Source organism: Callithrix jacchus, chromosome 15, assembly GCF_049354715.1.
Source record: "Callithrix jacchus isolate 240 chromosome 15, calJac240_pri, whole genome shotgun sequence".
NCBI lineage: Eukaryota > Metazoa > Chordata > Mammalia > Primates > Cebidae > Callithrix > Callithrix jacchus.
In genome coordinates, this window is record NC_133516.1 from 28,742,436 (window position 1) to 28,757,262 (window position 14,827).

At 45.3% G+C, this 14,827-nt stretch overlaps 1 protein-coding gene and 1 pseudogene across 1 annotated transcript; one reads left to right on the plus strand and one right to left on the minus strand.

Annotated features, from left to right (window-relative positions):
* Nucleotides 1–7,579: 7,579 nt before the first annotated feature.
* Nucleotides 7,580–10,427, minus strand: XCR1 (X-C motif chemokine receptor 1). The gene has a single exon (XM_008981532.5). The coding sequence runs from the start codon at nucleotides 10,287–10,289 to the stop codon at nucleotides 9,288–9,290; it is 1,002 nt and encodes a 333-aa protein (XP_008979780.1). The 5' UTR covers nucleotides 10,290–10,427; the 3' UTR covers nucleotides 7,580–9,287.
* Nucleotides 10,428–11,516: 1,089 nt separating this feature from the next.
* Nucleotides 11,517–13,456, plus strand: LOC100397698 (nuclear receptor-binding factor 2 pseudogene; annotated as a pseudogene).
* Nucleotides 13,457–14,827: the final 1,371 nt, after the last annotated feature.

The following is a 14,827-nucleotide window of genomic DNA, read 5'->3' on the forward strand; positions in this document are numbered from 1 at the left end:
TCTTTATCCAGTCTATCATCGATGGGCATTTAGATTGGTTCCAGGTCTTTGCTACTGTAAACAGTGCTGCAATGAACATACATGTGCATATGTCTTTATAATAGGCCGATTTATAATCCTTTGGGTATATACCTAGTAATGGGATTGCTGGGTCGAATGGTATTTTTATTTCTAGATCCTTGAGGAATTGCCACACTATCTTCCACAATGGTTGAACTAATTTACACTCCCACCAACAGTGTAAAAGTGTTCCTATTTCTCCACATCCTCTCTAGCATCTATTGTCTCCTGTTTTTTTTTGTTTTTTTTTTTTTTGAGATGGAGTTTTGCTCTTGTTACCCAGGCTGGAGTGCAATGGCATGATCTCGGCTCACCACAACCTCCGCCTCCTGGGTTCAGGCAATTCTCCTGACTCAGCCTTCTGAGTAGCTGGGATTACAGGCACATGCCACCACGCCCAGCTAATTTTTTGTATTTTTAGTAGAGGTGGCGTTTCACCACATTGACCAGGATGGTCTCGATCTCTTGACCTTGTGATCCACCGGCCTCGGCCTCCCAAAGTGCTGGGATTACAGGCTTGAGCCACCACGCCTGGCCTGTCTCCTGATCTGTTAATGATTGTCATCATCATTACTGTTTCCAAAAGTGCCCCTAGCCAGCTACTGGCAGAGCTGGGATTACAATCTTGGTCTTCAGACTCCAAATTCAGTGACATTTCCACTACTGAAGCCTCCACATCTCAACACAAACTTAAATATTTCCTTGCCCAAGACTGTGTAACAAAGTCTCTCTCTTTTTTCTGAGTGGAAAAATAAAGTTCCCTTCTTTTCTTTTCTTTCTTTTTTTCCCCCAAGGTGAAGTCTTGCTCTGTTTCCCAGGCTGGAGTGCAGTGGCATGATCTAGGCTCACTGCAACCTCCACCTCCTTGGTTCAAGAGATTCTCCTGAGTAGCTGGGATTACAGGCATGAGCCGCCATGCCTGGTTAATTTTTGTATTCTTAATAGAGATGGGGCTTCACTATTTTAAACAGGTTGGTCTCGAACTCTTGACCTCGTTATTTGCCTGCCTCAGCCTACCAAAGGGCTGGGATTATAGGCGTGAGCCACCGTGCCCAGCTCAAGTTCTCTTATTTTCAAACTGGCTCTCGACACTCAGAATAAAGGAAATTAACTCCATCCAAGATATGAGAAGAAATTGAAAAACCCTCTTTAGAAAAACTCAGCTTTGCTACCGAGAGATAACCTTTAAGTAAATGGCTGGTAGGAAGGAAATTCTCAATAGCACTATCGTAGAAAATTGAGCACACCATTTTCCAAGTGCATCACTGTCCCTTGAGTAGTTCTGCTGATGTATTGCTGATGGGAGCAATTTGGGGTGGGTTTGATCATATCACTTGTCAAAGGCTTATCCTAAAGTGTTTTTGGGTGTCCCCAATGGTGTCACACCTCTGACCTCCTATCTTAGTGGCTTAGACTCTGCAAGGCTGAGCAGTAGAAAACCTCAGTAACCTCTTTCACACTTGTGGTGGCCATTAGCTAATCCTGTGGTTGATTTCTCCCTGCTTGTGGGGATTCCTCATCACATGAATTTTGGTGGGAGGCAGAGCCCACTTCTACAGGAGCTAAGGAAGCCTGGGCACTCTTTCCCAGCTCCCTTGAGGCCAGAGTGTCGGCGTGTGGCCTTGACTCACTCTGCGAACCTCGTGTGCCTGTTTTTTGTAATGGGGGCAGGAGAAGTCTTTCTAGAATCACTGTATCCTTTGGCTTCTGGGGTTGTTGTGCCAGAGACCACCTCCCTTTGTCCTACCTGTTTCTCCTGCCTCCCCACCAGTTTTGTAAGCTACTCAACAATAGCTTTTCTCTTTCTTTGCATATAACCTCTTCTGTATGTCATTTCTCCCCAATTTTAATGTACAATTATAAACATTTTTCTTTTTTCTTTTTTTCTAAATCATTTGTGATATAGTTGCAGACATCATGACACTGTACCCTGATGCATCACTGATGCAATTACAATGAAATCGTGTCCAGTATCTTTTCTATACATTTTCTTCTGCCATGGCAACTAGAGGCAATTTCTGTTGCTTATGGTTAAGAGTCCTGATGAAAATATCTTTAGGGAAATTGGCAAGATGTGAGGGGAAGAGTAGGTGTTTGGGTACAACACAGACCTGAGCTGAAAATCCCTAGTTTGGCTTTAACTTAAGAAAGTCATTTATCTCTCCAAGCCCCGCTTTTCTCACCTGGGTAGAGACAATGCCTACCTTGTAAAATTGTGAGAATGTGGCATAATGTGTGCAAGGCATATAGCACAGTTTCTAGCACATAGTAGGTGCTCATAAATATTCATTGAGTGAATGAATGCATAAAGATACTGGATCAGTGATTGTCAAACTTGGCTGTATGTAAGAGCCACCGGGAGACTTTAAAACCATCTTCAGACCAGGCTGTACCCTAGAACAATTGCATCGGAACCTTTGGGGGAGAAACTCAGACATTTTTTAAGCTCCCCGTGTGATCTGACATTTAGCCCTGGATGTTAGAGTGGGATCCTATTCTGATCCCCAGTGTCCTCCTTAGTCAAACCAGAGAAAACAGAAACCCCGCAAGGTAGCTGTGAGTTATGAAAACGTGTGGACCTAGAACACAGTAGGTACAGGTAAACACTAGTTCCAATCTTCTGTGCATGTCTTCAGTTAGGTGTAGCCTTTTTTGTGATGCAGGAGACACTGGAACATCATGGAAGGTTTGGAGGTGCACTGGGATTCCCCTCCCACCCTGTATTTGTGTCCTGTATTAGTTTGCTCCGGCTGCCATTAACCAAGGTCCATGACTGGGTGGCTCAAACGAGAGAAATGTACTGTCTCACAGTTCTGGAGACTGGGAAGTCTGAGATCTCTGTGTCAGCATGATTGCTTCCTTCTGGGGCTGTAAAGGAGAATCTGCTCCATCCCTTTCTCCTTGCTTCTGGTTGTTTGCTGGCAATCTTTGGTGTTTCTTGGCTTGTGGCAGCATAACTCTAGTCTTCACATGACATTCTCCCTGTGTCTGTGCCTGCGTCCAAATTTACCCTTTTTGTAAGGACACCAGCCATATTGGATTATAAAGTCACCTTACCTCAGCATAATCTCATTTTATATGATCTGCCATAATCCTATTGCCCAATAAGGTCATATTCAGAGAGACTGTGGGCTAGGAGCTGAATATATGAATCTGGGGGCAGAGGATGACACAATTCAACCTGTAACCTGCCCTAAGCTATAGATTTGTATCCCCTGAAGAATTTCATGAAAAAGTAAGTCATGACATTTTTTAGACCCATGGACTTTGTTTTTAAGCATAAGAAGGGCTCTGCGTGCAAACCTCTCTAGTTAAGATGAAGAAATAAGCTTCGAAGGAGGGGAAGTGACTCGCTGAAGACTCAGCCCGAAAAGTGGGTCTAATTTTTTTTCTCTAATTTTGAAGTAAACAGAAGATTCTTTGATAAAATAGTAGGGCTCAGTGGTTCTTTCCACTCCCCCTGACCCCAATTTATCCTTACTATTGGGAAACTTTATATTGGCATATTGTTGAACCAATTGTAACCAAAGTTGAGGGTGGGGGCAGGTCAAGGTGGGTGCCTCCTACCCCACACTCCCACAGTTCATTGCAAAGTGTCTTGGAAGAGCTTTTATAATACATTTAAAGTGTGCATCCTCAGTTGTGTGGACAATCGAGCCAGGTCATTTTCTTTCAGTCAAGAGAGGTCAGCAAGATGGGCTGGGAAAAGGGACAGTAATTTCTTGGGCCTGGAGTAATCCTGTGGAAACTTTTCTTCAACTGGAAATGACTAGAGGGTGGCGAACTCGAGAGGGAGGCCAATTCATTTTTGTGGTCTCACTCTCCACAACATGGGCTTTACTCTGCCCTTGCATTGGGAAAGTACTCTACAAAATCAGCCAGGGATTGCCTGGAGGTTTGCATGCCACTCTCTCATACCTCTCCCTCCCCTCTCAATCCTGCAACCATCCAACTGTTGTCCATGTCTTCTTTCTAACCATAAATGATGCTCAACGCTGATTTTCTGACACAGTCAAAGTGAAAGAGCCAAGCTTCCTTTGTATCTCTTTGGTCCCTCTGGTCTCACTTCCTTTTGTGGAGGGGCCGGGTGGGGGGGGTGTGGGAGGGGTTGCAGCAACCCCACATCTACGATCTGGGCTGGGCCCAAGGTGGAGAGCAAAGCTCTATGCTCAGAATAAGTTGTGAAGAGTCAGGATAATTCCTCTTACCCTTCCCAAACTTCCCTGAAACCCCAAGTATCTCACACCAAGTTCTCAGCATGCCTGAAATTCCCAGCCAGTAATAGTATCATTTCTTCTGACTGTAGGACTGTATTTCTGAAAGGTCCTTGTTCAGGCCCAGATATTTTATAATACAGGGGAAAAAAAAGCCCTGGACTTGGAGACAGAAGACCTGGGTATCAAGCCAGGAGAGAGATGGGGACAGGAGACTGAGTCACAGAACATTCAAGACAGATTTGGTGTCCTGGACAATTTCACCTAAGGTCTAAATTGACCCAGTTTCCCACTACCCTGACTCACACAGTCCTTGTTTCACACTTTGTTTGCCAATCCCTAATCCCTAACCCAGAGCCTCCATAAATAGAAGATTTTTTTTTTTTTTTTTTGAGACAGAGTCTTGCTCTGTCACCCAGGCTGGAGTGCAGTGGTGTGATCTCGGCTCACTGCAACCTCTGCCTCTCGGGTTCAAGCTATTCTCCACCTCAGCCTCCTGAGTAACTGGAATTACAGGCACATGCCACCATGCCCGGCTAATTTTTTTGTATTTTTAGTAGAGATGGGGTTTCATCATCTTGGCCAGGCTGGTCTTGAACTCCTGACCTCATGATCCACCCACCTCCGCCTTCCAAAGTACTGTGATTACAGACACCCAGCCAATAGAAGACTTTTATGAACCTATATGCTCTTGGTAGAAATGAGGGGACATAACCAGTGCTATGGGCTGAGAGTTTGCCACCCAGTTTATGGTATTTGTTACAGCAGCCTGACTGTAGACAGCCAAAGGTAAGACAACATATGTTAATCTTTTATTTGTGCATATAATACAATGAAGCTTTCTTTTTGAATGAAATGATGCATAGTAATTCACACTCATCTGGGACAGAATGATCTACAAAGTAAATTCTTTTACTACATGACCTCATGCACACCCTCATAGTGTGGGTGAGTCTGTTACTGGCTTCCCTACACTTTATAGATGAGGAAACTGAGCCTTGAGAGGCCTAAGGTCACGGTGGGAAAGAGCTTGGATTTGGAGTTGAGGTCTAGGGCTCAAATGCAATTTGACTCCACAGACGGTTTACTTTGGACTTCTTTAGACCAGGTTTCCGTGTTTGTGGACTTCTTTGTCCCATCACAGGCAGTTGCACTGGGAAAGTTCAAGAATGAAATGAAAGCTGTGAACGGTTTAACAAAGCTTAATTCCAAACAAAACAAATGATGTTTGGGCTGGTGGACCCTAGACAGGTTCACAAGAAGCTCATGGGGAGAGTACCTGGGGTTGACCAAGGTCACAAGAAGCTCATGGGCCGAGTACCTGGTGTTGACAAGAAGATGCAATGTGGGCAAGTGTGGTAACAGGAAACGGAAGTAGAAAAAAGCCAAAAGATGATCTCCTGTTCACCCACTCATCCAACCACAAACATTGCCAGATACCGAGTGAGGTGGCAGGGACTGGCTTTGTGCCCTTGAGGGATTTCCACTCCACCTGAGGCCGTTGGAGGTCTGGGGCTGCCCTGAGCTTGGAGACATGCTCTGCTTCAGAGATAGCAAGGTTCCTCTCTTCTGGATTCTGTCTAAAAGAATGTGGAGGTGTAAATGCTATAGAACCACTGTGGGTTTGTGTGTGTGTGTTCCAGGAGTGGCTAGAGGTCTGCAGCCCTGTGTCCAGGACACCTTTGTTTGGAGGGAGAGATAGGCCTGCAAGAGGCCAGCTGAGATTGAGCAGTGGTTTCCATGGGTGGAGGGAGGAGAAGCGCAGGAGGTGGCCAATGGAGGTTGTGGTCAGGGAAAGACAGTATAGCTCCCGGTGTGCAGCTCTCTGCCAGCTCCTTCTCAACAGTATCAGCCACCACTTTCTGACTGGGTTGCCCTTCTGTCTTCCCATTCATACTTCTCTTTGTGCCTCTTCCCTTGGATTCTTGAGGAGCTAGATTAGGGGAAGACTCCTGATTAAAGACTGCCCTGGGAGTCCGTCTATTAGGGATGCCAAAATATCACCAGAAGTGTAAAGACTCAGATATAAAATGCGCCCAGGAAGATGGCTGGATGTACTGAAAGAAATACTCAGATAAGCATCTTGGGATGGGTAGAAATGGGATGGCACGGGGAGAGGGTGGAGTGAGCCTCTTAAGGGGCATCAGTCCCCAAACCTGCCTTCTAAGAAGGGTGGGTTCAAAGCCCAAGGTGCTTTGGTTTTGACGAGTGGGTATGTGAGTAGGAGTCCTTTGCCTTTCTGCTTCCTGGCTCAGCCTGGCCTGTGAATAAAAGCTGAACAATACATTAAGAATCAGTGTGAAGTGTGTTCGAAAGATTAGGCCGATGAGAAGCCCATAAGCTTAGCTCTGATTCCACAAACTACCTCATTATCTCTTCCTTATGCCATTTCTTCCATCAGTGGTAAGTAGTGACCCCAGCTCTAGGCTGGCAGGCCTATGGGAGCCCCTTTCCTTCATTGGTGTGTCGCCCAGCCTTCTCCAGCAGGTGCCACTGGCCTCATGAAAGTTAGACCCTGGCTCTTCCCTAGTCTGATCAAACTCCTCCAGATCAAATAGATCACTGAAGCTGCATCTGGAACTGAAGGGGTAGTGCCTTACAAGTTCTCTCCAGGTTGGCCATAGGGCTATTAAGGGCTATTCTGGTATCCACTTTATTCAATAACAATATATTGAGTGTATTCTGTGTGCAAATCCCTGCTCAAGGGACTGTAGAAGACTCTGGACTCCTCATTTTTTAAAAAAAATTGCAGCCAAATGTACCTAATGGAGGTGCATGTCAGAATCACATGGGAAGCTTTTCCAAATCCCCACTCCAGAGCCAAATCAGGTTCACAGATTGGGCCTAGGTCTTTGTGGATGGCAAAGTTTAGAGTGGCTTTTATTTATGCCCTTGTGTGAAGCAATGGGCCAGTGTGAGAGGCAGGCATGTGTACCATGAACTAGAAGGCAAGATCAAGCATAGCCATTGCCACAGAGAGAAAGAGAAATAAGCAATCTCTCTACTACTACTCTACCCTTTCTACTACTCTCCGAGAGTGTATACTAGGAAAGAAAGGTTAATATTTATAGAGAAGCAGCCTGGGACAAAGAAGGTAAAGTGTGCCGCAGGGCATAAATCTGAAGGATAATAACAGCTGTGGATTTTTTGCTCCCACTGAGCACACAGTGATAGAACATGTGGTTCAAGACCAGGTCCCTGCCTTTAAGCAGCTTGCAGCCCGATGGGCAGGGAGGGAAGACATTGCATCTGTGTAACTACAACACAAGGTGGAGAATGACAAGTACCATTTTAGAGGGGGCAAGCAGAATTCCACAACAATCCAGAGAGTGTTCTCTTAATTTGCAGATTGGGAAGGGCTTCCTGGAGAAGCTGTCCTGTCTGTTACAGGCCCAGGTGACAGCATGACAGATGCCTAGAGGTAGGATGTTGGAGAGATGAGTGTCTAGGATAAGGCCAGTGGTGTTTTGGGGTTGGACACCAAGCTCTTGCAGGGAGGAGGCTTAGAGTGGAATAAGAATGGAAAAGTTGGCTAGCATCAGATTGTGGAGGCCTTGAAAGCCTTGCTAAGGTGTTTGGACTTTATTTGTAAGTAATGAGGAGCCACTAAGGATTTCAAAGCACCTGGTGTCAGGGCAGAGGATGGCCTGGTGGGGAAAGGGAGGAGTGTATGGGAGACACCAAGGCCTGGTGGGGAAAGGGAGGAGCGTAGGGGAGACACCAAGGCCTGGTGGGGAAAGGGAGGAGCGTAGGGGAGACACCAAGGCCTGGTGGGGAAAGGGAGGAGCGTAGGGGAGACACCAAGGCCTGGTGGGGAAAGGGAGGAGTGGAGGGGAGACACCAAGGCCTGGTGGGGAAAGGGAGGAGTGGAGGGGAGACACCAAGGCCTGGTGGGGAAAGGGAGGAGCAGCCGGGAGACATGAACAAAGTGAGGCCCTGTTTCAGAGATGAAACCATGTGCGTGCAATGGCAAGAATGAATCAACTCTGAAAGCCACTAGACAGGCATAGTCATTTGGACCTATCTGTGAATATTTAGGGAAAGAAAATACAGGCCTCCAACAGAACTTGAGGTTTGGAGTGTGGGCGGGTGTGGGGAAGCTGGCACTATCAACCAAATAGGAGGAGGACACTTTAGGTGCGAAGGGACGAATCTGAAGTCAGCTCACTACCCACCTGGGAAAGGTGAGCTGTCGGAGGAGTCCACCCTAGATGCCTTCACCAAAGTGGGTGTTCACCAAGCTGGGTCAGACTTTGGGGCTGAGCTGTTGGCCCCTGGAGGGTAGCAACTGTATGTCATTCATCTCTGTATTCTCTGAATACAGTGCAGAAGGAAGTTTATTACATTCATTCCTTCAATCAAATATTTATAAGCTGAATTTCTAAGGGCCAGTTCATGGGCTGGGACTTGGATCTAGGATGCAGAACATTTCTCCAGTCTAGTTGTGGATTTTTAGAACCCACATTTCAACATGACTGTGCTTATCTCAGGGTATGGTGACTCTTGTCTTGCGGCAGCCTCATCCAGCAGTATCTGAGGAATATGGAGCCAGTGCCTCCAAAGTGAATAAACCAGTTGGGACAACCCTACAGTCAGGAAAGGGAGACCCTGTTCCGGTCAGCATTGCGCAGTTATCACACACACTGAGCTTTAGGCCCTGTAAACTCTCCAAGGAAACGCCTTTCCTAGAATCCTTTCATGTTGTAGAACCTTCTGAACCAAGCACTGATTAGAAACACATGTCCAAATGAAGGAGCTCGCATGATGAACTCAAGAGTTCAAGAAATGTTTGTCGGGTGGCAGTATAAAATTCCCAGGTAGGAAGCCACTTTCCTGCCGACGAGAGGCTGGCGGGACCCACTGGCGTTATGAATCACCTTCACCGCAAGTCAGCAGCGGCAGGTGGCGTCCCCACTGTTTGTTGTGTGCTCTGCAATGCTCCTTTCAGGCGCGTTTCTCTGTGACCCCCATTCCAGTCCCCTGTCCACCTGCGCCTGCACCGCCACAGGACCCTCAGTAGAAGGAGGCGCCCTCATTGTAGGACCCGCCAGGGGACTCGGGCACCGGGGGTTGGCTGGGTGCCTGCAGCCGGCAGAACCCGAACTGCCGGAGGACATGTTTCAGGTGCGTGCGGAACTTGACCCCCACGAAGACGTAGAGCACCGGGTTGAAGCAGCAGTGGGAGAAGGCGAGATTGCGGCAGATGAGCAGGGCGTATTCCAGCTGCTGGATGGCCTCACAGCTCCGGATGACATTGGTCTTAAGCAGTGTCTGTAGAAACAGGGTGAGGTTGTAAGGACCCCAGCTGAGGAAGTAGGCCACCACGATGGTGAAGATGAGCTTGACCGTGCGGTGGCGCCGCTTGGAGCGCGAGCGGAACAGGGTCCTGAGGATCTCCACGTAGCAGAACAGGATAATCCCCAGGGACAGCAGGAAGAAGAGGTTGTGCTGGTAGACCGAGGTGAGGTACCACGTGAGTTCGGCATAATCACAGCCCCAAGGAAGCACCTTGTGGAAGATGGTGTCCAGGATGGAGGACAGGATACTGGCTACCCACACAGCTGTGGTCACCAGCACCCGGCAGTGGAGGGAGGGGACACGCAGGGTGGAGAGGGGGCTCACCACGGACAGGTAACGGTGGATGGTCATGATGGTCAGGAAGAAGATGCTGCTGTAGAGGCTGATGGAGAAGATCATATTGAGGAGCTTGCAGAGGAAATCTCCCAGCACCCAGCCCCAGTAGTACGGGGAGATCCACACAGGCAACAAGCAGGCGAACACCAGGTCTGAGAGACATAGGTTGAGGATGAAGATGTTGGTGAGGGACTCCAGGCTCTCATACTTCACCAGGACCCACAGCACCAAGCTGTTGCCCACTAGGCTGAGGAGGAACACCAGGCAGTATAGGATGGTGGTGGCGAATGTAGCAAAGACCCAGGTCTGGTTCTCACACAGCTGGCTCTGAAGGTCATAGTAAAAAAAGGTGGTGCTCTCTGGGTTGCCTGAGGACTCCATCTGGACCAGATGGCAGGGACGTTTAGAGCAACTGAAATGATAGAAACATGGAGTTTAAAGTCGTGTGGTGGCTGGGCACAGTGGCTAACACCTGTAATCTCAGCACTTTGGAAAAGCCAAAGGGAGACGATTGTTTGAGCCCAGGAGTTTGAGACCAACCTGGGCAATATAGTGACACCGCTGTCTCTACAAAAAATTAAAAAATTACCCAGGTGTGGTGGCACATGCCTATAGTCTAGCTGCTCAGGAAACTGTGGGGTGGTGGCAGGTGGGGAAAGATTGCTTCCAGGAGGGTAAGACTGCAGAGAGCCATGATCACGCCACTGCACTCCAACCTAGGTGACAGAGAAAAACCCTGTTTCAAAAAGAAAAAAAAAAGCTGGACTCTTAATTATCTTCTGGATCAGAGAAAAGAATTATAATGGAAAGGGTATTCTCTACAGAATGTATTTTCCCCACAAGAGATAGCATTGCAGGGCCATTTCAAAATCTATCAAGGAAATTTATTTTGGGGTAAAATACTTCTTTCAGGGCCTGCTATCTGTCAGGTTGGTATCTTATTGCTACAAAGAGTCTATTTTATCAGGCTTAAGGGCTGCTTTAATGTTAATGCTGGTCAGCTGTACCAGATTACAAAAGGAGGAGAGGATAATGAGGCATGTCTGACTGCCCATTCGCATCACGGCCTGAACTAGTGTTTTCGTTTTACTTTAGAATGGCCTTGGCTGAGAAGAGGAGTCCATTCAGTTAGCTGGGGGGCTTAGGATTATGTTTTTTGTTTATACAACTTAAATGCCTGTTAAGACAAACACCAAATAACCAATCAACACTTTTCAGAAAAATGAAACAAAATCTAGAGTCTACACAACATAACAATGTTCTTCTGGGCACAATCCAAAATTACTCAGCATGTAAAGAAACAGGAAAACATGACCCATACTCAAGAGAAAAGACAAGCAACTGTCTGTGAGAGGAGCCACATGTGGGAATTTGTAAATACGTATGGAAGTCTAACTATTGTATCTGTTCTCAAGGAAACTATATTCATAATGAATGGAGAGATAGAAAATCTCAGCAGAGAAAAAAATTACATAAAAGACTCAAAAGGAATTAGAAATCAATAACAAGATATCAAGAAAAACTTCAACAATTTGGAAATAATAAAAAAACTCTGGGCGCTTGTGACGTCATGGCGCCATACGTAGCCACGGCTGCGGCGCAGGGGGTGGGTTCGCGCGAGGCGCCGGAGGAGGAAGTGGTGAGATTGCTGCTCTCTCTGCGCCCACCGCTGGTTCTTGGGGTGCAGCGAGGGGCCGAAGTCTCTGTGGCTGCGTTGTGTTCCCCTGCAGTGCCGTCCATGTTCGCCAGCACCACAGCTCCCCTTCTGAGGCCGCTGCTTACCCTGGGGTCTATGGAAGTAATGGAAGGACCCCTCAACCTGGCTCATCAACAGAGCAGACGAGCAGATCGTTTATTAGCTGCAGGCAAATATGAAGACGCTATTTCTTGTCACGAAAAGGCTGCGGCATATCTTTCTGAAGCCATGAAGCTAACACAATCTGAGCAGGCTCATCTTTCACTGGAATTGCAAAGGGATAGCCACATGAAACAGCTCCTCCTCATCCAAGAGAGATGGAAAAGGGGCCAGTGTAAAGAAAGATTGAAAGCCTAGCAGAACACAGACAGGGATGTAGCTGTCCATCTTCAGGCATCTCACAAATCCTCTGCTGAGGATCCAGAGAGCCAGAGCCCCCTTTCTCAGAAGGACAGCCCTTTTCTGAGAAAGCCCGCTTTCTCAGAAGTACAGAGAAACACATGCCTGAGATTCAGGGGATCTTTGACAGGGATCCAAGACACACTATTATATTTACTTCAGCAAAAGAGTGAGTCAGCAGAGCCATGTATTGGAAGCAAAGCCCCAAAAGATGATAAAACAATTATAGAGGAGTAGGCAACCAAAACTGCAGATTTGAAGAGGCATGTGGAATTCGTTGTGGCTGAGAAGGCAAGATTAAGGAACGAAAATAAACGAGTAGAGGCTGAAAAGGCCAGACTTCTAAAAGGCCCAGTAGAAAAGGAGCTGGATGTAGATGCTGAGTTTGTTGAAACGTCGGAGTCATGGAGCTTGCTGCCACATTCAGAAACGGCTACAGTCTCCTCAACCTGGCAGAAGTTTGCAGCAAATACCGGGAAAGGCAAGGACATTTCAATCCCCAGTCTTTCTTCCTTGGATTTTACATCTCCAGAACTTCCCCTTATGGAGCTCCCTGAGGAAATTCTGAAAGGATTTATCAGCAATTAAAATGGAAGGCCACAAAAGAGGGGAGAAGAGGAAATAATACAGTAATGGTTAATCTAGCAAAAAAAAAAAAAAGGAAAATCACATAGAAAGGGCATCCCGGAAATGCTTCATCATCTGGCAGAATGGGAGAAGAGGCATTACCAGGACTTGGGAAACAGTCACTGTGAAATGTGTGGAATATCTGATTCACTGACTTGAACTAATGATTCCAACTTGGCAGACACTAAACTCAGGGAGGTTTAGTTTGTTCTGATACTAACCGAATGGCTACCTGGAATAATTTTTTTCAAGCAACAATTATTTTTCTTATCTTTAGGGTTAAATGCATAAAAGTATGTTATGTGTAATTAATCTATAATGCCATAAATGATAATGCAAAACCTAAATAATGTGGTGGCCCAAGGGTGTGCCTTGTATTTGAAACATGTTTTCTCTCGTGTGTTGACTGTATGCATTTTGTTAATGCACATTTTGTTCGTTTAAATAAGGTGTGCAAAATACAGACCTTTCTAGATGAAACTATATGTGCCACACTTTGCACTACCATAATGATAACCTCAGGACTATCAGGAGAAATATTTAAATTTCCATCTTATGAAGAAAGGGGCCAAATTATTGGTTATGCTTTTTTAAACAGATTACCGGTTTACATAATCAGGGTGCATTTTAAGTTCTAACGTTGTTTATTGTGTAATGCATCATTTGAAATACTAAGGAGGAAATGTCCTTTGTTTTTAATGATGTGTGAGTGGAAAGAATGCTAGTTGGCAGTGTTTGGTTATAAGAAATCAATAAAGTGATTGTGTTTTATTAAAAAAAACCCAACTGACATACTTCTAAAGAATCTCTGAGTCAAAGAAGAACTCAAAAGGCAAAGTAGAAAATATTTTGAACTGGTAATAATGAAAATACCAAAATTCATGGAATGCAACTAAAGCAGTTCTTGGAGAGAAATTCTTAGCTTTAAATGTTTGTATATGAAAGAATAAATATCTAAAATCTAAGACTTAAATCAGTGACTTAAGAAGCTATAAATAGAAGAGCTAATTAAACTCAAAGTAAATAGAAAGCATTAATAAAAATAAAAGAAATAACATAGAAAATTTAAAAAGAAAATAAACAAGATCAAAATTGGTTGTTTGACAACATTTTAATACATTGATACAATCAGCCCACAGATGTGGCTCCTGCTTATAATTCCAGTGCTTTGAAAGGTTGAGGCAGGAGAATCTTTTGAGGCCAGAAGTTTTGGGCTGCAGTGAGCTATAATAGCACCACTGCGTTCCAGTCTGGGTGTTAGAGCAGAACCCTGTCTCAAAAAAGAAAAAAAACAGGCCAGGTGCAGTGACTCATGCCTGTAATTCCAGCACTTTGGGAGGCCAAGGCAGGTGGATCGCCTGAGGTCAGGAGTTCAAGACCAGCCCAGCCAACATGTCTAAACCCTGTCTCTACTAAAAATACAAAAATTAGCCAGGTTTCATGGCAGGCGCCTGTAATCCCAGCTACTCAGTAGGCTGAGGCAGGAGAATTGCTTGAACTCGGGAGGTGGAGGTTGCAGTGAGCTGAGATCATGCCACTGCACTCCAGCCTGGGCAACAAGAGCGAGACTCTGTCTCAAAAAAAAAAAAAAGAAAAAAAAGAAGAAAAAACCAACCAAAGAAACAAAGACACAAACACCAAAAAACTGCTGAAACCTTATCTAGATTGATTGAGAACAAAGAGAGGGAATATGCTACAGATCTTATACACTTTACAGGAATACCCAATCAATATTATGATCAATTTTATGTTAACAAATCCAACGACTTAAATTAAATGGATGAATTTCTTTTAAAATCCAACATATCAAAACTGATATAGGATGATATGGCAAATGTGAATAGCCCTACGTTTGTTCTAGAAATAGAATGAACTATATAAATCCTTACCACAAAGAAAACTTTAGAACTAGAGGACTTTTCTAGCAACATTTTTAAACATTTAGGGAAGAAATAACACCAGTTTTACAGAAACTAACAGAAATAAAGGATGGAATATTTTCTAACTCTTTTTATGAGGCCAGAATAACCCTCATACCAAAATTAGACCAACAAATTACAATAAGAGAAAACTACAGAATAATATTCCTCCTAAAAAAAGACAGAAAAATTCTTTTTTTTTTTTTTTCAGACAGAGTCTCAAAATCTTGGCTCACTGCAACTTCTGCCTCCCAGGTTCAAGTGATTCTCTTGAGTAG

What these genes read in the sequence shown, in the direction of transcription:
- XCR1 (XM_008981532.5), bottom strand. Translation starts at nt 10,289, where the DNA reads ATGGAGTCCTCAGGCAACCCAGAGAGCACCACCTTTTTTTACTATGAC.